The sequence below is a fragment of the Musca autumnalis genome, unplaced genomic scaffold (genome assembly GCF_047663935.1).
Source record: "Musca autumnalis isolate F117 unplaced genomic scaffold, ASM4766393v1 scaffold_3, whole genome shotgun sequence".
Taxonomy (NCBI): Eukaryota; Metazoa; Arthropoda; class Insecta; order Diptera; family Muscidae; genus Musca; species Musca autumnalis.
In genome coordinates this window covers 28209254-28236710 of record NW_027411866.1, presented here as the reverse complement: position 1 = coordinate 28236710, position 27457 = coordinate 28209254, and the positions used below count along the sequence as shown (strand labels likewise).

General features: G+C 36.0%; 1 protein-coding gene across 1 annotated transcript in view; it reads left to right on the top strand.

Annotated features, from left to right (window-relative positions):
* Nucleotides 1–767: 767 nt before the first annotated feature.
* The window catches only part of LOC141397114 (ryncolin-4-like), a 48759-nt gene continuing 22069 nt past the window's right edge, over nt 768–27457 (top strand). The window contains exons 1-3 of the mRNA XM_073973038.1: nt 768–1830; nt 27170–27298; nt 27351–27457. The exon at nt 27351–27457 is cut by the window's right edge and continues 9 nt beyond it. Coding sequence (XP_073829139.1) covers nt 1762–1830; nt 27170–27298; nt 27351–27457 — 305 coding nt within the window. The 5' untranslated portion in view covers nt 768–1761. The remainder of the gene's footprint in view (nt 1831–27169; nt 27299–27350) is intronic.

The following is a 27457-nucleotide window of genomic DNA, read 5'->3' as shown; positions in this document are numbered from 1 at the left end:
ATCGAAGCTAGCGATTTATAGGTCGACGGCGTCAGAGAGACGGAGTTGCCAACACTCGTTATTACCTATTAACGGCGACGTAGGAAATGGTCGGCTTTGTTCTATGTTGACACAATGATCCTCAACAAACACAAAAAATTTTACAAAAACAAAATGCAAGTAACTAGATGCAAAACTGCAACAACACCATAAAACCACGAGATACGTTGTAATATTACAGATCCAAAATGCGATGAATATAGACTGTGTTACAATGGAACTTCATATACCAGCAGCGTAAAATGTTTTATTAAATGTAAACTAGGCACAACCAATTCTCTTTTTCAAATGATAGTTTGCTTTTTTAGCTTTCAATTAAGAGGTTGATTTTTCACTTCTACCACTGCATAGCGTTGCCAACTTTCCTCCCTAATATACATCGAACATAGAAATAAATAAATAAAATGTCGTATGGAATTTGACACTAACACTACAGTCCAGTTCAGTCAGCTGGGTATTGCTGCTACCTTTTCTATTTCTTGCAAATTACCGAAAATTTTGAGGTACCGTTATGGGGGGGCTATACCAAAACATGAACCTATGTCGATAATTGTCATACCCTACCCTATAAAGTATATATATTCTTGATCAGGATAAAGTTCTAAGTCGATATAACTGTACGGACACAATTTATATTTTGTAGAAATGTGTTTATTTAATAATAAGTTTTTATCGAATGACGAACAATTAATAATGAACAAATATGGAAAAATTCAATATAATTATTAAAAGCTAACTTGATGAAAATACATTAACAATTTTAAAGTACATATTTATAAAAAGTACAAAAATATGTATTTTGGCAATAACCCATTTCTGCCGGAGTTGCTCCCAAATTCTCCTTAAAAGTGGACCGCAGACCAAGCAATACCATCGGCAATGTTTCGTACCAATTTTGAGAATTTTCTCTTGCCATAATGGATGCTTTCAACTGTCTATGGAACCTTTCTACCATGCCATTGTACGCCGTAGTTTGTATTCTATGACTTCCTGGTTACTGGTACTCCAAAACGGCTTATATAGTTATTAAAAATGTCTTCGCAACTGTTGCGGACATTATATTCCTTAAAGGATAGGGTTCTGGCCAACGTATATACCTGTCAATAACTGTTAGTATATACTGATGCCCGTTAGATGGTGGCAAGGGACAAACAATGTCAATATGGATATTGTTAGAGCATGATAAAGCTTTTTGTTTTTGTATTGATTTTTAAATTTTCTTTTTTATTATTTTTATTTATTTCTTTTTCTTTACATTTTTTTATTTGAATTTTACTCAATTTTAACGTAGCTTGATTAATTGAATTTCATAGTTGATAATTTAGTAGTAAAATAGTATGTAACAATGAAGTTAGCTATAAGATAAGAAAATGAATTACAGAATGAAATAATAAAAATGAATGAAAGAGAATTAAAAATGAATTTAGTTGTGAATTTACCACCGAATCCGAAAAGGTCTCCAAGTTCTTAAAACTAATTATAAATTGTTTGATTTTTAAATTTATTGATACTTCCCTTAAATTAAAGTGGAACAATTTGGTGCCGAAACCCGGGATATAAAGTGTCGGTGTTTTGTTAATTTATTGCAAAATGAGTTTGCTAAAGTGCTGCAAATAAAAAGAAGAAGAACATTGATAAAAAGCCGCGTTTGAACAAAGACTTTTCACACAAAATAATACTACCCGTATTTATTTCCTGTTGCTGCCGTTCCAGAGTCCATCAATGCCGCGGTTCTGTGATTGCCGCCAATGCAAGAGCAAACATAATCAGGAGAGTGATTCTGGTTCACAGGTAAATGCGTTGTAATAGTTTGTGTGAATCCTAACCTGTAAATTGTTCAGGTTTAGAGAATTTGTAATTTACTTAAAATTTTCTGTAATTTTGTTACACTTTACACAAATTATTACTTTACGCTTATTTGTTCAATATATATGTACATACATTTTGTGAACCACTTTGGCAATATTCATTCGCAGCAAAATAACACAAACTTAATTATCTCGTACAAATTAAGTTTGCTTATCTTTTCATATTCCACTTTGCATTTTGTTTCTCAGCTATTCCAATTGTTTGTGTTGTCTTTCAAAGTACCATTTTTAGCGATTATTATTAAAACTTAATTCACGAGTGAAATTATTCGTACAAAATATTTACTATTATCGGCAATTCGATTTAATTTTAAATTATTTTCGCACATTTTGCCACTTTTGTAATATTTTTCCTTTGTTTTGATTTAATTTCATTAGTGCAACATACTTTGTGAGTAATTGAGTACCCATATTCGGTTATTCAATTTGATCAATTGTGTTATCGGTGTTATCGATATACAGAAAATATGTAAGGGTGCTTTAGACTACACAATTTTCCAAAGTTTCTAATGTATTGAAATTTTTGTGTGTTCATTTACTAAACTAAAGTTAATTTATTGAGATAGTATTAATATACTATTTTAAAGCTGACAATTAATATTTTTACAAAGAAGCGAGAGTTTATTTGATAATAAACTTATCATAATACCTACCACTAATTCTTATTAAAGTGTGTAGAATTTTCCTGTTGTTTAAAACTTTTTTAAACTTACTGATTTATATCAAAATGGCTAGTAAAAAACACCAAAATAATCCTGATACGCAAATAGCCAATTTAAAGCAACAACAGGAAAAACTAATAAAAGTATAGAAAGAATTCAAACTTCTTTCAGAAAAAAGAAAATTTCCTTCAATACAGTTGAATTAGAATGCCGATAAGACATTTTGAACAAATATATTGATGAGGCAATGCATTTGCAATCCGAATTAGATATTCTAGATCCCGATAATGATGACCGTGGTGAACTTGAGGACTTATGTGTATCGGCAAAGTCCCTATTTCTAGCAATTTTATCTAAAATGCCTGAGAATTCTTTTTGTGCTCAATCGCATCCATCTAGATTGGCAAATATGAAACTTCCACAGTTCAGCGGAAAATATTCCGAATATAAAAATTTTATAAGTCTTTTCGAGAACATAGTTCACACAGATCCGACATTAACAGACATAGAAAAATTCAACCATTTGATTTCATGCTTATCCGACTAAGCTCTTGGTACTGTAAAAGCTTTTCAAATTTCTGAAGAAAATTACGCAAAAGCATAAGCCAGCTTAAAGTAGGTTTATGATAATGATTGTTAAATATTTTTTGACAATATTGCTAAACTTTTCGATCTTCTGGAGATCACCAAACCTTCGGCTTCTGCTTTGAGAAGCATGATTGATACAGTTTCTGCCATATATGGTTCATTGTTGTCAATTGGTGATGACAAAAAGATTACAAATGCAATTTTAATCCACTTAGTTATGTCAAAGGTCGATCCGATGACTAAATCCAAGTGGGAAGAGCAGCTTGACTTCGAAAAGATACCAGCATATCTCTGCAGAGGAATCTGCAGGGGCAAGGCCCAAATTAAGCAAACCCAAATTTGATAAGTCCCGGGTCACACTAAAGTAATTTCATTGAAATTTTGATATGAAATTATGCGTCTCTAGATCGACGTCCATAGTAGAGTAAAATCATAAAATTGCTGTAGTGGGCAATTCAATTTAAGAACACCTAATTTCATGAAATTTTTTAATGAAATTCACGCTAGTGTGGACCGGTACTAATCAGCCTAAAAGGAATTTCAAGACTTCACTTTCTGTTTCTAAACAGAAACAATCTCCAGAAAAGTGTGTCTTCTGTAGATCTTTGCAGCATAACATAAGAAATTGTTCTTCGTTTACTGCTGTACCAGTTCTCCAAAGATTTAAATTTTTTAAAGCCGTCCCTGCTTGGATTAATTGGTTGGAGAAGGGTCATACTGTGGCCAAATGCAATTCAGCAGTGAAGTATAGAGTATGCTTCTGATAATCCCAATTCAAATATATATAAAGAGCAGACCTCTACTTCCAGTGCTTCGGTCAACCATTCGGCGTCGAGTGACGGCGTAAAGGGGTGAGTACATAAGCTGCCTTGCCTGCTTACCTTGCGTCTGATAAAAGAATAAAAAAGAAAAGAGCGACCCAGTTCGAAATTTGCTCGGCCTTCTTAATTCTTTTATTTTTATACCCTCCACCATAGGATGGGGGTATATTAAGTTTGTCACTACGTTTGTAACTACTCGAAATAATCATTGTAGACCCCACAAAGTATATATATTCTTGATCAGCGTGCAATTCTACATCGATATAGCCATGTCCGTCCGTCTGTCCGTCTGTGGAAATCACTCTAGCGTCCGAACGGATTGACGTAGGTTGATAAAATTTTGGGAAAATATATTATATTTACGTAGGACTTTTGGTATTGAAAGTGGGCTATGTAGGTCTACGCTTTCGTATAGCCCCCATACAAAATGACGCGTGAGGCGTCGTCGTTTTAAGGAATTTTTAAGATATTTGGCCCATTTTACCACCGGATTGGTTGTAATTTGGTACTTTGTGTCTCCAGAGGCCAAAAAATATTCCTACCAAAGTTGGGTTATATAGGTCCACGTTTTGGTATAGGCCCCATATAAAGTACGCGTCATTTTAATATATTTTGAATGTATTAGACCCACTTAACCAACGAATCGGTTGTAACTTTGTATTTTGTGTTTCTAGAGGCTAAGAAACATTTCTACCATAAAATGTTTATATAGGTCCACGTGTTGATATAGCCCCCATAATACAATATCTCCCGATTTTCGATATTTTGAACGTTTTAGCCTCATTATCACACCGAGATGGCTGAAATTTGGTATTTAGTCTTCTTTAGGCGTATAAAACTTTCCCCCAGAAATTTGTAGGTATAGGTCCACGCCATCATATAGCCCCCATAGAACGGTACCTTCCGAATTTCGGTATTTTGAAGGTTGTGGCCACATTAATCCACCGAAATGGCTGAAATTGTGGTGGAGGGTATAAAAAGTTCGGCCCGACCGAACTTAACGCTTTTCTTACTTGTTATTATGTCAGAAATGAAAAAGGAAAGCAAGGCAAGACAGCTTATGTACGCAGGCCTTAATTTTGGCTACAGCACTAGTTCAAGTAAGAAGTAGTTCGGGGAAATTTATTTTGGTTAGAGCTCTTTTAGCTTCCGGTACTCAACCCAATTTGATTACTGAGGACCTGGTACAGAGGCTTAAGGTAAAACGAGAAGATGGCAGATTAAATTTGACTGGCATTTCTGAGACTTCTTCATTTTCTAAGAATAGTGTCCAATTGTCTGTGATGTCGAGACTCAATTCAACCCAATTTTCATCCAAGTTCGATTACGAATATTCAGCCTGATAAGAAAATATCGATTTCTGAATGGAATGTTCCCAAAAATATTGAACGGGCCGACCCTAATTTTAATGAACCTCGGAAAGTTGACTTATTAATTGGCGCTGAAGATTTCTTCGAACTTCTTTGTTTTGGCCAAATCAAACCAAATTCGAGTCTTCCAGTTTTACAAAAAACTTCGCTTGGCTGGATCGTAGCTGGAAAATACGATGAGTCGAAGTCATTTAAATAGTTCAATAGGGAATGACGAAACGATTGATGCAATAGTTCGAAGATTTTGTGAGTTGGAAGAAATTCCAACAAATAGTAAAAAAACGGTGTGATGAGCAAAATAAATGTGAGGAACATTTCCGAAAATATGTTCGACGTTTATCGTCAGGACGCTTTCAAGTGTCTTTACCTTTCAAGGAAGATGTGAAACGTTTAGGTTCGTCATTTGAAACTGCAAAAAGGCGGTTTCTTTCTTTAGAAAGAAGACTTTCTCATGACGACACATCCAAGGAAATGTATAATTCCTTTATGAAAGAGTATCTTGACTTAGGTCACATGGAAATGACAAATAACAAAATTCCTAATACGCCACATTATTTTATTCCACATCAATGTGTTTTCCGACCGCAAGTACGCATCGTATTTGATGCTTCGAGCAAAACATCTTCACATGTTTCGTTCAACGATCTCTTGATGGTTGGTCCAACTATTCAGGAAGAGTTGTACTCTACTCTACTACGTCTACATAAATATGTGATTACTGCAGACATTGAGAAAATGTACCGTCAAGTTTTACTGGACGAGAAAGATAGAGATTTTTACTTAATTCTTTGGAGAGAAAAGGATTGTGATCCGTTACAAATTTTCAAATTAAAGGCGGTCACATAGGGCACATCTTCTGCGCCATTTTTGGCAATACGTTGTCTTAGCCATTTAAGTGACTAGTCCAAAGAGACTTTGCCAATTGGAGCTGAAGTTATACGCAAAGACTTTTATGTGGATGATTTATTGACTGGTGCTGCTGATTTGAGTAGTCTGGTCACAATTTGTGACCAAGTGACTGCCATTCTCAGTTCAGCAGGATTCAAACTTACTAAATGGTTTTCAAATCATCCAGATTTCAACGAAACAAGTTGCAGTGAAAAATTATTACACTCAGATTCTGAAACTGCAAGAGCATTAGGAATTCATTGGGCTCCAAGAAATGATGTTTTCAAATTTTATATTGAGGGAGGCCAAAGCTAAAATCCTTTTGCAAGAACTTTGGATATATAAATTAGACTGGGATGTATCGATTCCTATGCGTTTGAATTCAGCATGGGAAGATTTCAAATGTAACCAAATGTGGCCATTACCGTCAATATAGGGTCGGAAAGTATCGGATAATTGCACATTTCTGATTCAATTGGTGTCCAAGGATTATATAAGACCATATTAAAACACAATTCAAGGTCTTCTGTATATAATTTGAGCCTAGAATTCCGAGGAATCTATTAACTTCCTGAGATGTCCTAGGAAAAATGTAAATTTATCGACACCCAGGAGGGTGTGTTATGCACAAGGTCAACTAGAAATCTTTCTAGGATCTCAAAATCTATAATATGACACTAATATTGTGGCTTTTGTATACTCAAATACCTATAACGAAAAGAAATCAGCCAGGGCCCACTTTAACGAGCTATGCAAGAATTTTGGCATTAAATAACGGCATTTAAGACCCAAAAATTATTTTTTTCTGTAAAATATATCTTGGACACCCAGACACATTCGCCAAAACAATAAAATGTATAAATTTTGCTGCTAATTCCATAAATTGTACGATAATACTCATATTTCCTTTGGGCGTACGTATACTTTTGTAAGTACATATCATTTTTGGGTTTTTGTAAAATTTACCGTTATTTATATTATGGAATATACTTTTGTTGTATTAAATATTTTTTATTAAAGCCAGAACAGAATCAATTGTCGCTTGCTTTGCTTGCTTCTCCACATGCCAAGTTATAAAGGAATGCCAGAGCCTTTTTGCAAATCCGCCTGCGTTCTCCTTTAGGAGGCTCTGGCATTCCTTTATAATTTGACATTTGGGAAGCAAAGCAAGCGACGATTGATCTGGCCTTTAGTGAGACGAAATAAACCTGTGTACTTGGAATTTCATAAAAATCATTACTTTTTCTAAAACCCGAGATTTATGGGGCGTACGTATACTTATGTAAGACTGTGTAGGCCAGGGTTGGGTATTTGCACACTTTTCAGATATGAATGACGATACATGAATATGAAACCAAAACCAATATGGGTCCATTTGTTCCTATAGCCCCCCTATAGCGGTACCAACCGCTTTAAGGTGCTTTGAGGATTTTGTCGTAATTTTTGGCCCAAATTGGCTGTAACTTGGCATTTGGAGTTCCAAATTGTACAAAAACTTCTCCATCAAAAATTGTAGCTATGAGTCAGATTTTGGTGTATCCCCCATATAACGATACAACACGATTTCAGCCAATTTAAAGTTTGTATCTAAATTTTCGACCTAAATTGAGTGTAATCTGGTTATGGACTTCACAGTGGTCAAAAACTGTATTTACTAAAAAGTTAAAAATAAAAGATAATTAAAACAAGTGAGCCAAGGCTATAGTCGGGTCGCGCCGACTATGTGATACCCTACACCACTACATAAGCTTTTAACTGGTAAAATTCAAAATATTATAATGGGGATAGCTTAGCGCCAGGTCAATTTTGTTGAAACGCATTTATGTAAGTGCAGAGTCAGTACAACTCAAATAAAACAAGTAAAAAAGCTTTAAGTTCGGTCGGGCCGAACTTTTCATACCCTCCACCATGAAATATTCTAAACTAAAATGGAATAATTAGTTTTCATTCCTGTCCCCAACTTTAAGTGGGTACGTTAAAATGTCAGCTAATGTACATAAAATGCTTCATTCGGGAGGCCCTTTTTTATGGTGCCTATATCTAACTATGTATGTTGACAATTTTTGGTGGGCGAGAAATTGGGAGGTACGTTATATAGGGGTTATAATAAAACATGGACCTATGTTGACAGTTTTTGATGGGAGCCTTTAATGTCAAATAACTCCTAATTCGGTTAAAAATCCTCAAAATACCGAAAATCGGTACATTACGTGGGTACTTCAAATGTCATTAACAGCTAGTTCGGAGGTATGTGGGCTTTACGAAAATATGAACTTAAATGAGCAATTTTTGTTGGCTTTTAAATTTCAAATTAAAGAAAGTTCGTTCAAAAAATAAAGCTAAGGTACGGAAAATAGGGAGGTTTGTTTTGGGGCTATACCAAAACATGGACCTACGTTGGTTAAACATTTTAAGTAAAATCCTCGAAGTACCGAAAATCGGAAAGTATCGTTATATTGGGGCTATGTTGAAAATTGTTGATGCAGATGTGTGGTGACCACTACAACCTTCAAATGTCAAATTAATGTTAGTTCGGTTAAAAATTGTAGCTAAAATTGCCAATTACTGAAAATTGGGAGGTACCGTTATATGGGAGCTATATCCGAACATGGACCTATGTTGACAATTTTTTATGGAGAGGTGTTGTGACCACTAAGAACTTCAAATGACAAATTACTGCTGGTTCGGTTTAATATTGTAGCTAAAATCATCAAATTACTGAAAATCGGGAGGTACTTTTATATGGGAGCTTTATCAATACATCGACCTTTCTTGACAATTTTTGGTGGAGAGGTGTGGTGACCGCTAAGAATTTCAAATGTCAAATGTTCAAATTACACATAATTCGGTTAAAACTTGTAGGAAAAATTCTCAAAATACCGCATATCCGTTATATGAAGATACCGAAATACGTTATATCGAGGTACCGTTATATGGGGCTATACCAAAACATGGACCTACGTTCATAATTATTTCGAATATAAGTTTTTTGGTCACTAAGAACCCTAAATATCAAATTATAGCTAAATCGACCTAAAAATGTAGCTAAAAACTTCAAAATCCGTAAATCGGGGGGCACCGTTATATGGGGGCTACACCAAAACGTGGACCTATGTCCACAAGTTTTGTTATATAAGTTTATTGACATTGAAGAACCCTAAATGTCATCGGTCTGAAAATGTAGCTAAAAACGTCAAAATACCGTAAATCGGGGGTACAGTTATATGGGGGCTGTACCAAAACGTGAACCTATGTCCACAACATTTGTTATATAAGTTTATGGACACTTAAGAACCCTAAATGTCAAATTATAGCTACATCGGTCTGAAAATGTAGCTAAAAACGGTAAAATACCGTAAATCGGGGGGTACCGTTATATGGGGGCTATACCAAAACGTGGACCTATGTCCACAACTTTCGTTATATAAGTTTATTGACACTTAAGAACTCTAAATGTCAAATTATAGCTACATCGGTCTGAAAATGTAGCTAAAAACGTCAAAATACCGTAAATCGGGTGGTACCGTTACATGGGGGCTATACCAAAACGTGCACCTATGTCCACACCTTTTGTTATATAAGTTTATTGACACTTAAGAACCCTAAATGACAAATTATGGCTAAATCGGTCTGAAAATGTAGCTAAAAACGGCAAAATACCGTAAATCGGGGGGTACCGCTATATGGGGGCTATACTAAAACGTGGACCTATGTCCACAACTTTTGTTATATAAGTTTGTTGACACTTAAGAACCCTAAATGTCAAATTATAGCTAAATCGGTCTGAAAATGTAGCTAAAAACGGCAAAATACCGTAAATCGGGGGGTACAGTTATATGGGGGCTATACCAAAACGTGGACCTATGTCCACAACTTTTGTTATATAAGTTTATTGACACTTAAGAAACCTAAATGTCAAATTATAGCTAAATCGGTCTGAAAATGTAGCTAAAAACGTCAAAATACCGTAAATCGGGGGGTACCGTTACATGGGGGCTATACCAAAACGTGCACCTATGTCCACAACTTTTGTAATATAAGTTTATTGACACTTAAGAACCCTAAATGTAAAATTATAGCTAAATCGGTCTGAAAATGTAGCTAAAAACGCAAAATACCGTAAATCGGGGGGTACCGTTATATGGGGGCTATACCAAAACGTTGACCGATATAGCCCATCATCGAACTTGACCTGCCTGCAAAAAAAAGACCCATTTTCGCAAAATTTCAGCGTTCTATCTCCATTTTTGTGGATGCTAGAGTGATTACCACAGACGGACGGACGGACGGACGTGCACAGATCGACTTAGAATTTTACCCTGATCAAGAATATATATACTTTATAGGGTCGCAAATGAGTATTTCAATGCGTTACAAAAGGAAACACAAACTTAATATACCCTCCATACTATGGTGGAGGGTATAAAAATGGAAAAGTGGGATGTATGCCAACCATCAATACCCAGCAAAAATTCGGATCCATAAGACAGTAAATAACCCATTACAAAGTAATGTAAAGAAGCTTCTTTTCGCATTACAAGCAACCTGAAAAGTAATGGAATACTTCTTAAAAAAATTACAAGGAGACCTACTTACTTTGCTCCTCACTAAGTAATGAGGACGGTGGCACAGTGAGTGTGTGTCCGATTATAAATCCTAGGGTTGTGTGTTCAACGCTCACTGTCGGCACGCGAGTTTTTTAATTAAAAAATAACAGTTCGTGGTGCACATGTGCACTGCACATTTAAGTTCTTAAGCAACCCTTAATGTTCGTGTGCGTGGCTTGGTATTTAGTGTCTTTGGCTAGAAATCAGGGGGTTCGTGTGTTCAACCCGCACAGCGAACGAAATAAAATAAAGTAAAATAAAAGTAAGATGTGTGATGAAATTAAAAAAAATTCTCTACATCAACTGTTTTAAAAATAGAATTTGTTCAACTTACTTTTCAACTCCTGTGGCCACAGAATAACTAGTTATTCTAGTGGTCATAAAATAACTACAAATTGAGTGCGACATGCCCTTGTAAAAATAATGGGGAAGAAAGGGGGTTTGCGAGTAGTTACAGCTGCCAAAAATCCCTTACAAAACCCATGATTTTGGGAGGACTTTTTTTGCTGGGTAGGCTTCTTTCTCTGTGAGACTCCCATCAAGCCCCAACATTTAGTGAGGAGCCGATCAAAATTCCGACCTGTAGTGTGATTGCACAAAAAATGGAAAAAGGTTTGCATTAGTGACTATTGCGATATCTCTGTTGTTTGACCACCTATGAGAACCTACTTGACATCGTTGTAAATGTGATACTTTCTACTTTCCTTGCCAGGGTTTGCTTTCGATATACCTCTTACAGAAGAGAGATATTCGCTTTGAAATAAAACGTTGGCCTTTTCTCCAAATATGTTTTTTCACATTCCGACCCCTGAATAATATCCGACAATGCGGGTCCCCCATTAACAACCAAAATTTCGTGACGATCCAATCAAAATTGCTACGTGTAGCGTGATTACAAAACAAAATTAAAAAAGTGGGATGTATTACCGACTATTGCAATAAAGATGGGATTTTCTACTTTCATAGTCATGTAAATTAAAATTTGTGAAAAAATGTAACGGCAAGCGTTTTATTTGAAAGATTTCATCATGTGGAAGAATTCACTTAGTCGATGGTCAGACTAGCACGATTTCAACATGGCGACGTCAAGTTTATAGGCGTGTTTGTTGTGTTGCCTCTTCTTATTATTCGTTGGAAGTTTTTTTCTTCCATTTTCTTTCATTTTTATTTTCTCAAGCAAACGTTAACAACAAAACAAGCATAGAAGATTTAATAAAAACATTTATTTAATGAAATAGTGAACATTTAACTATTAATATTAATTTAATTATTAATGTTATTTATTTTGTGTTGTTTTTAGTTTATTTATGTTTTTTTTTTGTTTTTGTTGGTATGAGAAACACAACAAACGCGAATGGTAAAATAAAGAGGACACGCAAAAATCTTAAATTTCACGTTAACGTGTGTGGACACTAACGAAACTTGAAAAAAAAAACTTTAACGAAATTGGTTTCAAGAAACCTTGCTAGTCTGACCATCGACTTATTGAGGCTAAGCGTGCTATCAAACACTTAATTCCAACAAGGTGCCATAACACTGTGCAACATTTTTAAGGTGATCTTGTGCAAACAATTCGAACTGAAGATTTTTTGAAAGTACAGACACAAACGCCAAGAAACCCTAGTTGGGTTTTGTTGTGTCAGATCCAGCTCGGATTTTATGGCCCCATCTAAACATTGTTAAATATTGAGTTTTTAAAGAAATTCGGGGCTATATCTCTGAAACCAATGCGAATCTTCTTCTGACCTCTGAAGCAAATTTGTAGATAAGGACAAGAAAACAATATTTGGAGAAATAATGAACTCGAAAAACTACATTTATTGCCTCAAATTTCAAAATATATGCAAAAATACCACAATTTTTATACATTTCGCACCGTATCTCCAAAACCGTTAAATTTTTCAGAATATTTTCTTTTGGAAATATATTCCCTGGAATGTAATACACAACTCTTCAGAACATGTCATTGTTGTAAAATGCCTCTGACCCGTTGTTTTCAGTACATTTCTCAACGACGATTTAATAAAAATGTCAATAATGTAGTGAAATCCGAAATGCGAGAATAAACTGTTGGTGTGAACTGTGTTTAAAATACTTGTTGTAAAAGATATGATGCAAAATACCGCTGGAACAGCATGAAGTAAGCATTTTAGAGTTTCAGAATGTTCTAAAGAATTGTTGAGAACTTTATTTGGAAGATTTTTGTAAAAGGTTACTTGGTTCAACTCTCAATAGTTTAGCTGATACCGACCAGAATTCCAAAAACTATGTAACTTTTTCTATATTTTATAAGTTTTGATACCCTAGATGAAGTTTTTATTAGGTGGTCTGTTCAACAGATAAGTTCTACTAGTTTAGGGCTACAATATTGCTAAAGACAGCTAGGCCAAATTCCTATTCCTTTCTGAGATAAAGGTCTGATAAATGCAAAAAAGTGTAGATTTAGCCCGGTTTAGATGAGGCCATAAAATCCGAACTGGATCTGACAAGACAAAACCCAACTAGGGTTTCTGTAATCTAAATATGCACTTTCAAAAAATTAATACTAGAAGTTGTTTGCATTTTCAGTGTTGCATAGTGTAATTTTTTTTATTGGATATTTAGGATGTCAAGGTAAAAATTATGTAAATTACTGGAATGTAAGTCCGAATACACAAATTTACTGCTCCAAATGTATATTAAATATATCGTCTGCTCCGTCGGAAAAGGTCGTAAGTCCACTTTTTTTGGAAATCGCGTTTTTGTTACAAGATGATAGTACAAGTCAAAACACGTCGTATGATACAAAGAAAATGGTAGTATGTAGCGTTTTTCTATATGTTTTGCCCTTGTCGGAAAAGGTTGTAAGTCCACAAAATGTACAAATTTGAGTACGAAAAGGTCGTAAGTCCACAGGAAAATGTATACTTTAAAAGAATACTACTGCTAATGTAGTTCATATATAATGTTTAACGTCATCCATGGTTGGGGTACAATGTAAAGAACTAGCCTACACTTTTGGATGATAATCGGATGATATTTGGCGGAGCCTGTGGACCAAACTTTTGAACAAAAATGTGATAATTTCTATATTGCAACGAAAATTTACATTTCAAATCTATATTCCCCTATAAGCGAACTGATTATGAAAGATGGACTTCTGGCCTTTTCATTGATACAAATTGGGATGCTGAATGTTCAAATACCTCATATATTGAAAAATTTAAAAAAAATCAAAAATTTTACTGTTTTTACTGTCGTATATCTTACTTAACTTTATCAACTGGTCATTTGTGGTTTCTCGAGGGACATTCATAGGACATAGGACATTCACATAACGAGATTAGTGTGTATTCTGAATTCAATAAAGTAATACCTTCTAACGGACGGGTAAGTGCAATGTTTATATTCTTAAATGATTCTATAATAATAATTGATTGAAATGTTATTAAACTAAGAAGTCATCATGGTTTTTGCTAACAAAGAGCAGTATGAATTTGGAATGGAATTAGACGATGGTGTCATGGGTCTAGTTCCCTATGGTTTTCACGGTGATTCTGAAAGCTCTGATGATGTCAATACCAAACATCCAAGAAGTAATAGAAACTCTTAATTTCAAAAGACGGACAGACGGTCATGGTTACACCGACTTAGAATTTTACTCTGGTCTGGTCTTATTGCTAAAATATGTACCCAGGATGGGAGAAACGAAATATATAGCCTACTTCCACCAAGGGACATTGCTGTGCATAATCTGAAAATTACATGGAACATAGGGTCGGAGATTCAGCAACCGTTGCCTCGCAAATTAATTTTCTGACCGACACTTTCATAACTTTTGCAAAAAAGCGTTTTTTAAAAAATAGGGCCTGCCCCCGCCCCCGCCCCCTCCGAAATTCAATAACTATAAAGCCTATTTTCACCTCGGTTGTTCCTGGCATATTCTCTGAAATTTTCAAAAAAAAAATCGGTTCAGCCGTTTTTGAGTCTATGCGGAACATACAAACATACACACATTGTCTTTTATATACAAGATTTCACACAAACGTTTTGGTCCATTAAACCCGCTAATAATTATCTCATCGCCATGTTAAATTGCAAGCTTATTCTTCGTCTTAAACTGAAATCATTCTTAAAATTTCGCTCCGATCGGAATATTACTGCGATCTACAGGACAGCTACAAAGTCGGGTAAAAATTGTGGGTTTGGTCCATTTCACAGCTTTCGATCATAACCAACATCTAATGGGGTCACTTCTGGTCGGAACCCGACCTCTCCACAAAATTTCGTGACGATTGGTCCAAAATTGAGGCCTGGAGCTTTATTACAATTGTTAATGGATAGACGGACACACATAGCTAGATCGCTTTATCTCATCAAAACATGAAAAAATGGCAAGGGGAGGGGGTCTACGACGAATACTTCGCGATGTTACACGAATATTGGACAAAACAAACTTATAATACCCTTTCCACATTGTTTTGTAAAGTATAAATATTTTATTTTAAAAACGTCCGTAAATTGTAGGAAAAGGTCATAAGTCCCTACAAAAATACAAAACTGTACAAGGAAAAGGTCGTAAGTCCAAAGACTACCAATTATTTCCCAAATGCGATGGAATTTTATCAAACAAAGTACAGATATTGAAGCGGAATAAATAAACGAAAAATACTGTCTTTACCACCATAATAAAATCTTTAATACAGAAAGCGATGGAATGTTTTTTCTTCCTCCTGAAAAATTTATTGAGAGGGACTTACGACCTTTTCCGACGGAGCAGACGATATATACTTTGAAGTGTCTTCGACGAATATTTAGAAGTGTAACTACGGAAGGAACCTTCCTGTACCCTCCATATTATGGTTAAGGGTATAAAAGGAAGGAATGGATTGACAGCTCGCAATTTTTTAGATAGAGCTTTGTATTTTGGTATAGAAGTTTCTATTACTCCTAGGATATTTGGTATTGCAAATGGGCTATATCGGTCCACGTTTTGATATAGCCCCCATAAAACGGTACCAACCGATTTTCGATATTTTGATGGTTTTAGCCTCTTTATCACACAAAAAGGGCTTAATCTTCGTTGTGGGTACAAAACTTTCCCCCAAGTAATTTGGGGAACGGTACCTCCCGATTTTCGGTGTTTTGAAGGTTGTGGGCTAAATATTCCTCAGAAATGGCTGACATTTAGTTCTTAGACCCTTTTTGAAGGAAAGGGTGCTTCTATAGACCCTTTTTGAAGGAAAGGGTGCTTCTATAGACCCTTTTTGAAGGAAAGGGTGCTTCTATAGACCCGTTTTGAAGGAAAGGGTGCTTCTATAGACACTTTTTGAAAGAAAGGGTGCTTCTATAGACCCTTTTTGAAGAAAAGGGTGCTTCTATAGACCCTTTTTGAAGGAAAGGGTGCTTCTATAGACCCTTTTTGAAGGAAAGGGTGCTTCTATAGACCCTTTTTGAAGGAAAGGGTGCTTCTATAGACCCTTTTTGAAGGAAAGGGTGCTTCTATAGACCCTTTTTGAAGGAAAGGGTGCTTCTATAGACCCTTTTTGAAGGAAAGGGTGCTTCTATAGACCCTTTTTGAAGGAAAGGGTGCTTCTATAGACCCTTTTTGAAGGAAAGGGTGCTTCTATAGACCCTTTTTGAAGGAAAGGGTGCTTCTATAGACCCTTTTTGAAGGAAAGGGTGCTTCTATAGACCCTTTTTGAAGGAAAGGGTGCTTCTATAGACCCTTTTTGAAGGAAAGGGTGCTTCTATAGACCCTTTTTGAAGGAAAGGGTGCTTCTATAGACCCTTTTTGAAGGAAAGGGTGCTTCTATAGACCCTTTTTGAAGGAAAGGGTGCTTCTATAGACCCTTTTTGAAGGAAAGGGTGCTTCTATAGACCCTTTTTGAAGGAAAGGGTGCTTCTATAGACCCTTTTTGAAGGAAAGGGTGCTTCTATAGACCCTTTTTGAAGGAAAGGGTGCTTCTATAGACCCTTTTTGAAGGAAAGGGTGCTTCTATAGACCCTTTTTGAAGGAAAGGGTGCTTCTATAGACCCTTTTTGAAGGAAAGGGTGCTTCTATAGACCCGTTTTGAAGGAAAGGGTGCTTCTATAGACACTTTTTGAAAGAAAGGGTGCTTCTATAGACCCTTTTTGAAGGAAAGGGTGCTTCTATAGACCCTTTTTGAAGGAAAGGGTGCTTCTATAGACCCTTTTTGAAGGAAAGGGTGCTTCTATAGACCCTTTTTGAAGGAAAGGGTGCTTCTATAGACCCTTTTTGAAGGAAAGGGTGCTTCTATAGACCCTTTTTGAAGGAAAGGGTGCTTCTATAGACCCTTTTTGAAGGAAAGGGTGCTTCTATAGACCCTTTTTGAAGGAAAGGGTGCTTCTATAGACCCTTTTTGAAGGAAAGGGTGCTTCTATAGATCCTTTTTGAAGGAAAGGGTGCTTCTATAGACCCTTTTTGAAGGAAAGGGTGCTTCTATAGACCCTTTTTGAAGGAAAGGGTGCTTCTATAGACCCTTTTTGAAGGAAAGGGTGCTTCTATAGATCCTTTTTGAAGGAAAGGGTGCTTCTATAGACCCTATTTGAAGGAAAGGGTGCTTCTATAGACCCTTTTTGAATGAAAGGGTGCTTCTATAGACCCTTTTTGAAGGAAAGGGTGCTTCTATAGACCCTTTTTGAAGGAAAGGGTGCTTCTATAGACCCTTTTTGAAGGAAAGGGTGCTTCTATAGACCCTTTTTGAAGGAAAGGGTGCTTCTATAGACCCTTTTTGAAGGAAAGGGTGCTTCTATAGACCCTTTTTGAAGGAAAGGGTGCTTCTATAGACCCTTTTTGAAGGAAAGGGTGCTTCTATAGACCCTTTTTGAAGGAAAGGATGCTTCTATAGACCTTTTTTGAAGGAAAGAAGAAGAAGCACCATCAATCGACAACTCGATGATTAAAAAAGCAATAATGAGCTTCTCACCATTCAAAGCAGCTAGACCTGACCAGATCTTCCCAGTCTTACTTCAAAGGGAAGTGGACTACATTTCGTCCAGACTGGTCGAGATTTTCAACGCTTGCTTAAAGTTTGCGTATACTCCAAAAGCTTGGCAAGAGGCAAGGGTAGTATTCATTCCCAAGCCTGGCAAAGCAAGTTATGCAAAACCAAAAATTTGAGGGAAAGGGTTCCATGCGATGACGTGATTTCATGGCATCTTTTGCATTCGTTAAAATGAAGTCGTGAAAGATCCGATCTTTTCATTAGCATTTGAACAAATGCAAAGGAAGTCGTGAAAGATCCGATCTTTTCATCAGCATTTGAACCCATGCAAAGGCAGTCGTGAAAGATCCGATCTTTTCATCAGCATTTGAACCCATTCCATCGACTCAATAAAGATTAATTTTGTGTTTTTATTTACACACATTTTTCTAAATATATAAGATTAATTATTATACCCTCCACCATAGTATGGAGGGTATATTAACCCAACATACCAAATAAAAATAAAAAGTAATAGGACTTGAGAATAATATTATAAAAATAGAAAATTCACAATCAATTTGTAACAATGCTTGTAAAACTATTACTGGAACAAACTTTTCTAAAGTCTGCCTGACTTTTGTTGATAAATTAGTTTTCGTAGAATTTTTTTTGTATTTTACATCGATTTCTTAGTTTTTATGTGATTAAATGTATATCCGCGTTGTGTGAACTAAATAATTATATCCGTGTTGTGCTAAAATATAATTGCCGATGCCTACAAAATATAAAACAGTGTTAAGAGACAAAAAAGTCATTGAACTTTTGAATCATAAAAAATATGAATCTGAAGAAGTTTTTAGGATTGGTGATGTAAATAGCGGTTGTGATGAAGTGAATGCGAACATAGTGAAAGTGACGAAACTACGAATAATTATATATTTGACATTCATACATATGTTCCCAACCCTATTTTCTAAGGGACACGGAAGATTTCATTCATATTAATGAGTGCAGCCACTTCATATCGCCGATTCCGAAAGTCGTGTTTTACGACACCATTTGTATAAAAGTTGTTCATGGTTGATCCGGAAATGTCGTCTACATTACGCTGAGGGATATTTTGCCACCGTTGGAAAGTATGATGTTTTTACCCGATATGAGAATCAAACCGAGCATACAGAGTGCAAGACGCACTACAAGAAAAGCTATATAAAGTAAGTTCAATTTACAAAATTAACTGAAAAAATTATCATTAAATTTCTACTTTTCATAGATGCCGCAACTCCAACGACACATCCATTCAAGACAGTTCGCGAAAAATCGTATAAAGATGCGAAGCAATAATAAAACCAAAAAACGTAACTGTAAATATAATTATTTTAATTATACCATAGAGTGAAAACTTAAATCACTAATCAACTTTATTAAAATTAAAAAATAGCAATGATAAAACACACTGCACATTTTGTTAATTTATAACTTATTCTCAAAATTTGAACTGAATTTATAAAATTTAAAAAAATATATGTAAGCTTGTTTTACTATTACATGGGTAAGCTTAAGATAATATTAATTGCATAAGCTTGTTCTACAATTACAAGGGTAAGCTTATAAACAAGGGTTCCGTTTCGATTTTTCTACAATTATGGCATAAGCTTTTAACAATAAATTTCTCAAGTCTTTTTTAAGCTTAAGGCTTATGTTGGTAAGCTTATTATAATATAATTCTCAAGCTTTTATGGTATGTTGGGAAGTTTGTCATTCTGTTTGTAACACATCGAACTAATCACTTGCGACCCTATAAAGTATATATATTCTTGATCAGGATAAAATTCTAAGACGATCTAGCCATGTCCGTCTGTCCGTCCGTCTGTCCGTCTGTTGTAATCACTTTAGCGTCCGCAATAATTGAGATAGAGTGCTGAAATTTTGCACCCGAGGGTCTTTTTTCCATAGGCAGGTCAAGTTCGAAGATGGGCTATATCGGTCCACTCTTTGGTATATCCCCCATATAACGGTACCTCCGGATTAAAGGTATTTTGAGAATTTTAGCCACAATTTTTAACCAAACTACCTGCAATTTGACATTTGAGGTTCTCAGTGGTCAAAAAATATCTCCACCAAACATCGTCAACATAGGTCCATGTTTTGGTATAGCCCCCATATAACGGTAACTCCCGATTTTCGGTATTTTGAGAATTTTAGGCACAATTTTTAACCAAACTACCTGCAATTTGACATTTGAGGTTCTCAGTGGTCAAAAAACATCTCCACCAAACATCGTCAACATAGGTCCATGTGTTGGTATAGCCCCCATATAACGGTACCTCCCGATTTTCGGTATTTTGCGAATTTTAGCTACAATTTGTAACCGAACTATCTGCAATTTGACATTTGAGGTTCTCAGTCAACATAGGTCCATGTTTTGGTATAGCCCCCATATAAGGGTACCTCCCGATTTTCGGTATTTTGAGCATTTTAGTTACAATTTTTAACCGAACTAGCTGTAATTTGACATTGAAGGTTCTCTGTGGTCATGAAACATCTCCACGAAACATCGTCAACATAGGTCCATGTTTTGGTATAGCCCCCATATATCGGTACCTTCCGATTTCGGTATTTTGAGAATTTTAGCTACAATTTTCAACTGAACTAGCTGTAATTTGCCATTTGAGGTTCCCAATGGTCATAAAACATCTCCAACGAAACATCGTCAACATAGGTCCATGTTTTGGTATAGCCCCCATATAACGGTACCTCCCGATTTTCGGTATTTTGAGAATTTTAGCTGCAATTTTTAACCGAACTAGCTGTAATGATCGGTATTTTGAGAATTTTAGCTACAATTTTGTCTATTTAAAAATAATCGTCAATATAGGTCCATGTTTTGGTATATCCCCCCATATAACTTTACCTCCCGATTTTCGGGAATTTTCAGTGGTCACCAAATTTCTTCACTAAAAGTCGTCAACATGGGTCCATTTTTGAGGGTCTACATTGTTTTGATGAAACTACCCTCAATTTGACTCTTGAAGTTCCCTGCAGCTATAAAACTTTTCCGCCAAAAAATTTAAAGATAGGTTAACTGTTTGATATAGCCCCGTAGGTGGTACCTTTCACCTAGCTGAACACATTTTTTAGATTAGATTAGATAACACTGTGCAACAAAATGGAGGCGTTATATCTTTGTTCACTGTTGCTGAAGTGCTCTACAAAAACAACAAACAAAGATATAATGCTAATTCATTATGGCTTACTGGGTCTCTTGCAAAAACTTCATCACGCCATAACGCGGAAGTTCGATTCACGGCGCATCTGTCCTTCGGGGCTTTTAATATACTCACCAGTATCGAAAAGTTGTTAGACCAAAATTGTAAAAGGACCCTAATAATTCCATTTTAATTAAGATTTTTTTATGGTGGAGGGTATAAAAAGTTCGGCCCGGCCGAACTTAACGACTTTTTACTTGTTTACAATAAGTTTGATGTTGTCGTAGACTCGAAATCACACCAACGTTGTTAAAACTCTCTTCGTAATGATAATGTCATTGCAAAGGGGTGGTGAAAATGACATGCCAAAGCATTGGTGGAAATGACATGCCAAAGCATTGGTGTAAATGACATGTCAAAGCATTGGTGTAAATGACATGTTTTGGATCCAAAAATGAATAGCATCTTTTGGGGTCCACGCTCATATAAAATTCATCGATGAAGATGCTAAAAAGATGACATGCCAGATCACTTTCACCCATGATTGAATGGCATCTTTGGCATCGAACATTTTGCTGGGTAGATGTTGGTCAACTTTTAGGAGGGCCAATCCTAGGATGACACACAGGTTGTACAGAGGCGTAATTAGACCGATTTTAACTTATGCTTCTGTGGTATGGTGGACAGCTATGGATAGTGCAAATAGTCCAACGTACGGGCTGCTTAAGTATTAGTGGCGCAATGAGGACTAGACCAACCAGGGGCTCAATTCTGCTTCTATGAAAATGTGAAATGAAAACTTTTATAAAGTCAAATGAAAAAAATATAAAGGAAATATTATTCATTTCAAATTTTCATAAAACAAGAATCCAGTCCCTGGGCTGGATCCAAAGAGACCACCAAACATACCACCAAAGCATATTACAGGTTACAACGGGTAAGTCAATAGATCATATTGAGTCGGACCGTATACCTGCAACAAGTGAAGCCGCCTTGTGTGCAGTTTTAATACCGGACAGAGACTCGTGGTTCGATGGAACCCTAGAACAGATGCTAACTGCAAGCTGCGGGTTTACAGAGAAGGCTGTCATAGGGGGAAGAATGGGTCTGGGTCTCTATATTGAAGACCTAGAAACGAGGATATCCCTTCGACTGCCGGATCATAATACGATACTCCAGGCCGAAATCTGAGCGATTACAGAGTGTCTAAACTGGTTTAAAGCTAATACAAAGCCAATCACTGTCAACATCCTAACGGACAGTAAGGCAGCAATTAAAGCTGTAACAAGCAAGACGTTGAAATCAAAAACTGTCTTGCAGTGTACAAATTCTATCAACGACTACTTCCACCATGGTTCGGTTAACATTATATGTGTACCAGGACATGCGAGGATTAGGGGTAACGAGATAGCTAAAGGCCTTGACACATAAGCGGCTGGCTTTCTGGCTGAAGTCATTTCAGGGAAAGGAATAAAGAAATGTCAAAATCACATTTGAATTAGGTCGAACTTGGTCTTTAGTCTTTTATCAGATATGACTTAAGCAAGAATGCCATGCTTCTTATGTGTCGAGGCCTTAACTCCATGGCAAGGCACGCCAGGGAGCAAACTACGATAAACCTAGATAACGCCAAGCCTTTTAAAGCGGCGCGTCTAGAGTTAAAGGTATGGGCAAAAAATGCCCATATATCCCTCTGGAACACAGAAGAGAGAGAAAAAACACGCAAATCCTATGGGGGAACCCAGACGAGGATAAAACAAAGGAAAGGCATCCTTACGGGATACCTAGGGCAACAATCGCACCTGCACAAAATTGGTTGTGCTGGCAGCAGTGAATGCAGAGCATCTGGAGAAGACGACGAAACGTTGGAACACTACCGATGTCATTGCCCAGCCTCCGCGACGCTAAGAAATCAATTTCTGCGAAATAATATAATACAAGAACTCATGCAAAGTAGGGCAAGCGAGTTCAAAAACTTAAGAGATTACGTCAATGGTAGAGAATTTCTAAACTGACAAATTTATTTTCAAATAAATTAAACAAAACAAAATTTATCCTCCTTTAGGTTTCCGAAATTAGAGCGCACAACAGGCCTACTCTGGCTTAAGTGTATGTATGTCTATACGGGCATGTGGCGATCCCCAAAACGCCCCTCTTTTCAACTTAACCTAACATAAAAGTTATAGTCCACTAATTTTGGAATTTCACTAAAAGTTAGTACCTGAGGAAAAATAAAATAGTTCATTTCGTGTAAATGCTACCGTAATTTATAGACAACAACCCTACCTACCTACCTAACAAATAAACGATGAACACAATATCTGTTATAGTTTCCGAAAAATGGTTATATCTGTCTCTAGAAATTAAGAACTTGTATTATGCTCCAATATTTTAATATTTACCGTAATGTATTGTTCTAAAGTAATGCTTTACACTTGCTTTCGATGTAATAAACATGGATTTAATTTTGTTTGGAAGTCCCGGTCCACACTAGAGTGATTTCATTGAAAAAATCGCATGAAATTATGCGTCTCTAGATCGACTGCCATAGTGGAGTAAAATCATAAAATTGCTGTAGTGTGGAATTCCATTTAAGAACTCCTAATTGCATGAAATTTTTTAATGAAATTCACGCTAGTGTGGACCGGGACGAAATAAATATTGATTATATGGTGTTTACATCGATTTTGTGAACCAAATTTTAAAATTAGTGGAGTGGGACAATTTTTTTAAAAGTGTATATCGATATTATTTGCTATTTGAGTTGCGAAAAGTGAGTACTTCAAACGTATAAAGGTTCCAGCTGCAGAGGTTTGCAGACGAACATGTTATTTCTCTTTTTCAGTGACCACCTCACTCAGGGGTTTACCCCCTTTTTAACAAAATGTTTTGCAGTGTTGGCTATAGCTTATAGTTTTGCTTTAAAACGAGAGACTTTTAAAAATAGCAATATTTTTAAACAAATAGTGAACAGCGAAAATCAAAATTCGACTTTTTTTACAAAAAATTTCATTCACTTCATTTCAAAATACCGAAAATCGGGAGGTCCGTTCCATGGGTGCTATAACAAAACGTGGACCGAACATCCCAGTTTTTTGTCTTCGAGATTGTAAGTCAACTACAAGTTCATGTACCAAAACTGATGCATCTACGATAACTCCTTCTATTTTTGGCAACAGTTAATATGAACTCGTAACACAGTGCGCCCACATAAAAATGTTCATAAAAAATGGGAAATATTTTCATGTTTTTTTTCGGCCAAATTTATACTAATATTTTCATGATATATAACGTAAACAGACATTTCATATATTTAATCACCCATAATGAAATTTGATGAAAAATATTTTTGTCTTTGACGTCATCTCTGTAAAATTGTGTTTTGTGGGTCAATTTTCAATAAACTCAGATGAAGTCCGACATTAACCCTAAAACATGTTTTCTTTTTCATTTTTAGAGATTCATGGCAATTAAAGAAGATTTTTAGATTTGGTGTAATCTGGTACCTATAGTAAAATTTTACGGCGAACAATTTCGTAGAACATTTTGATTTGATATGATCACATTTTAAAGGAGTTTTTGAAAGATTTTTGAAAAAAGTACCAAAAAGACCCCTTTGATGAACCGTATGAGTATTAGAATTATTAACAGAAATATTTCGCACATCCTCCTCTGTAAAGTTGCCAAAGACACTATATACCTAAAATGCAAGGATTCCAAGATATCTTAACTCGAATATTAAAAAAAAACTATAAGTGGGCGGAACTTGCCCCCGCCTACTTTGGTTACTTTTCGATGTAAACTTTAACAAGTAAAAAGTCGTTTAGTTCGGCCGGGCCGATCTTTTTATACCCTCCACCATAAAATAGTCTTAATTAAAATGGAATAATTAGGGTCCTTTTACAATTTTAGGTGGAACAACTTTTCGACAATGGTTAGACCCCTACTGCCTCCCACTATTGCTTAAATTACACTGTGAACACAAATGTTGAGACAGAGATAATTCCTTTTGGAGATGAAAGCCCTTGGTGTGTGTATATTAAAAACCCCGAAGGACAGATGCGCCGTGAATCGAACTTCCGCGTTATGGCGTGAGGAAATTTTTGCAAGAGACCCTGTAAGCCATCATGAATTAGCATTATATCTTTGTTTGTTGTTTTTGTAGAGCACTTAAGCAACAGTGAACAAAGATATAACGCTAATTCCTGATGGCCCACAGGGTCTCTAACAAAAATTTCATCACGCCATAACGCGGAAGTTCGACTCACGGCGGATCTGTCCTTCGGGGTTCATAATATACTCACCAAGGCCTTTCACCTCCATTTTGTTGCACAGTGTTATCTGATCTAATCTAAAAAAAATGTGTTCAGCTAGGTGAAAGGTACCACCTACGGGACTATATCAAAGAGTCAACCTATCTTTAAATTTTTTGGCGGGAAAGTTTTATAGCTGCAGGGAACTTCAAGAGTCAAATTGAGGGTAGTTTCATCAAAACAATGTAGACCCTGAAAAATGGACCCATGTTGACGAATTTTAGTGAAGAAATTTCGTGACCACTGAAAATTCCCGAAAATCGGGAGGTACAGTTATATGGGGGGATATACCAAAACATGGACCTATATTGACGATTATTTTTGAATAGACAAAATTGTAGCTAAAATTCTCAAAATACCGATCATTACAGCTAGTTCGGTTAAAAATTGCAGCTAAAATTCTCAAAATACGGAAATTGGGAGGTACCGTTATATGGGGGCTATACCAAAACATGGACCTATGTTGACGATGTTTGGTGGAGATGTTTTATGACCACTGAGAACCTCAAATGTCAAATTGCAGATATTTCGGTTACAAATTGTGGCTAAAATTCTCAAAATACCGAAGATCGGGAGGTACCGTTATATGGGGGCTATACCAAAACATGGACCTATGTTGACGATGCTTGGTGGAGATATTTCATTACCACTGAGAACCTCAAATGGCAAATTACAGCTAGTTCGGTTAAAAATTGTAGCTAAAATTCTCAAAATACCGAAAATCGGGAGGCACCGTTATATGGGGGCTATACCAAAACATGGACCTATGTTGACGATGTTTCGTGGAGATATTTCATGAGAACCTCAAATGTCAAATTGCAGATAGTTTGGTTAAAAATTGTGGCTAAAATTCTCGAAATACCGAAAATCGGGAGGTACCGTTATATGGGGACTATACCATAACATTGACCTATGCCAATATCCTTTGGGATATAAGTTTGTTGATCACTAGGAACCCTAAGTGCCAAATTATAGCTAATTCGGTCTGCAAATGTGGCGAAGAACGTCAAAATACCTTAAATCCGGAGGTACCGTTATATGGGGGCTATACCAAAAAGTGGACCGATATAGCCCATCTTCGAGCTTGACCTGCCTATGGAAAAAAGACTCTCGGGTGCAAAATTTCAGCACTCTATCTCAATTATTGCGGACGCTAGAGTGATTACAACAGACGGACAGACGAACAGACAGACGGACAGACGGACATGGCTAGATCGTCTTAGAATTTTATCCTGATCAAGAATATATATACTTTATAGGGTCGCAAATGATTAGCTCGATGTGTTACAAACAGAATGACAAACTTAATATACCCTCCATACTATGGTGGAGGGTATAAAAACGCCGATACACGAGTCTCATATTTTTAGCTCAACTTTCATAATCTACTCAGTTTTTCCCATCATTTGAAAAAAATTGAATTTTTTTGGACAGTGTTATTGCATTCGTATATTTGACGGCTCATGCGACACCTACTATACATATACGCAGTTTGATCCATCTAACATTTTCCCTAAATTACAAGGGAGTGAACAAAGAAGGTCTGTGGTTCAATCCCCAGCCAGAACATGATGACACTTGTCGGCCGCAGCAAAATTTTTCAACTAACGAAACTATAAATTTCATCTTTCCCAAGGGGGTAATTTTTTAGAAATTACTGATTACAAATGAAATGATTGTTTTAAGTTAAAGATTACAAGTAAACTATCTGTTGTCATTTCTAAATCATGCATATCGTTTGCCAGCAACTACTTGTCAAATAGATAACGCTAAGTTATTGCAATTACTTATGATTTTAATCTAAACGGCCTGCTTTGTCAATTAATCTGAAATCATTGCCTTTATAGAAGAGCTTTCTTTGGACTTATTTTTCAGTACATTTCCAAGTGTTGTGATTGTGATTTCAAATTTTGCAAAATGAAAGTGAATTTTACTATTTTCTTGTTGAAAATTATACTCACGTTAATTGAAGCAGCTGATAATTCCACCAGCGAAGAATTTTATGTAAGTCGTTATGCCAAATTATAACATATCTTAAGTCATTATAATTTTCCAGAATCCCTACGAAGATGAACATAGCTTATTTTTGTGGAAAAATTTGTTTATAAAAGTCAATACACTTTTGGTGGAAACGAATAAAGTCAATGACAATCTTTTGAATAT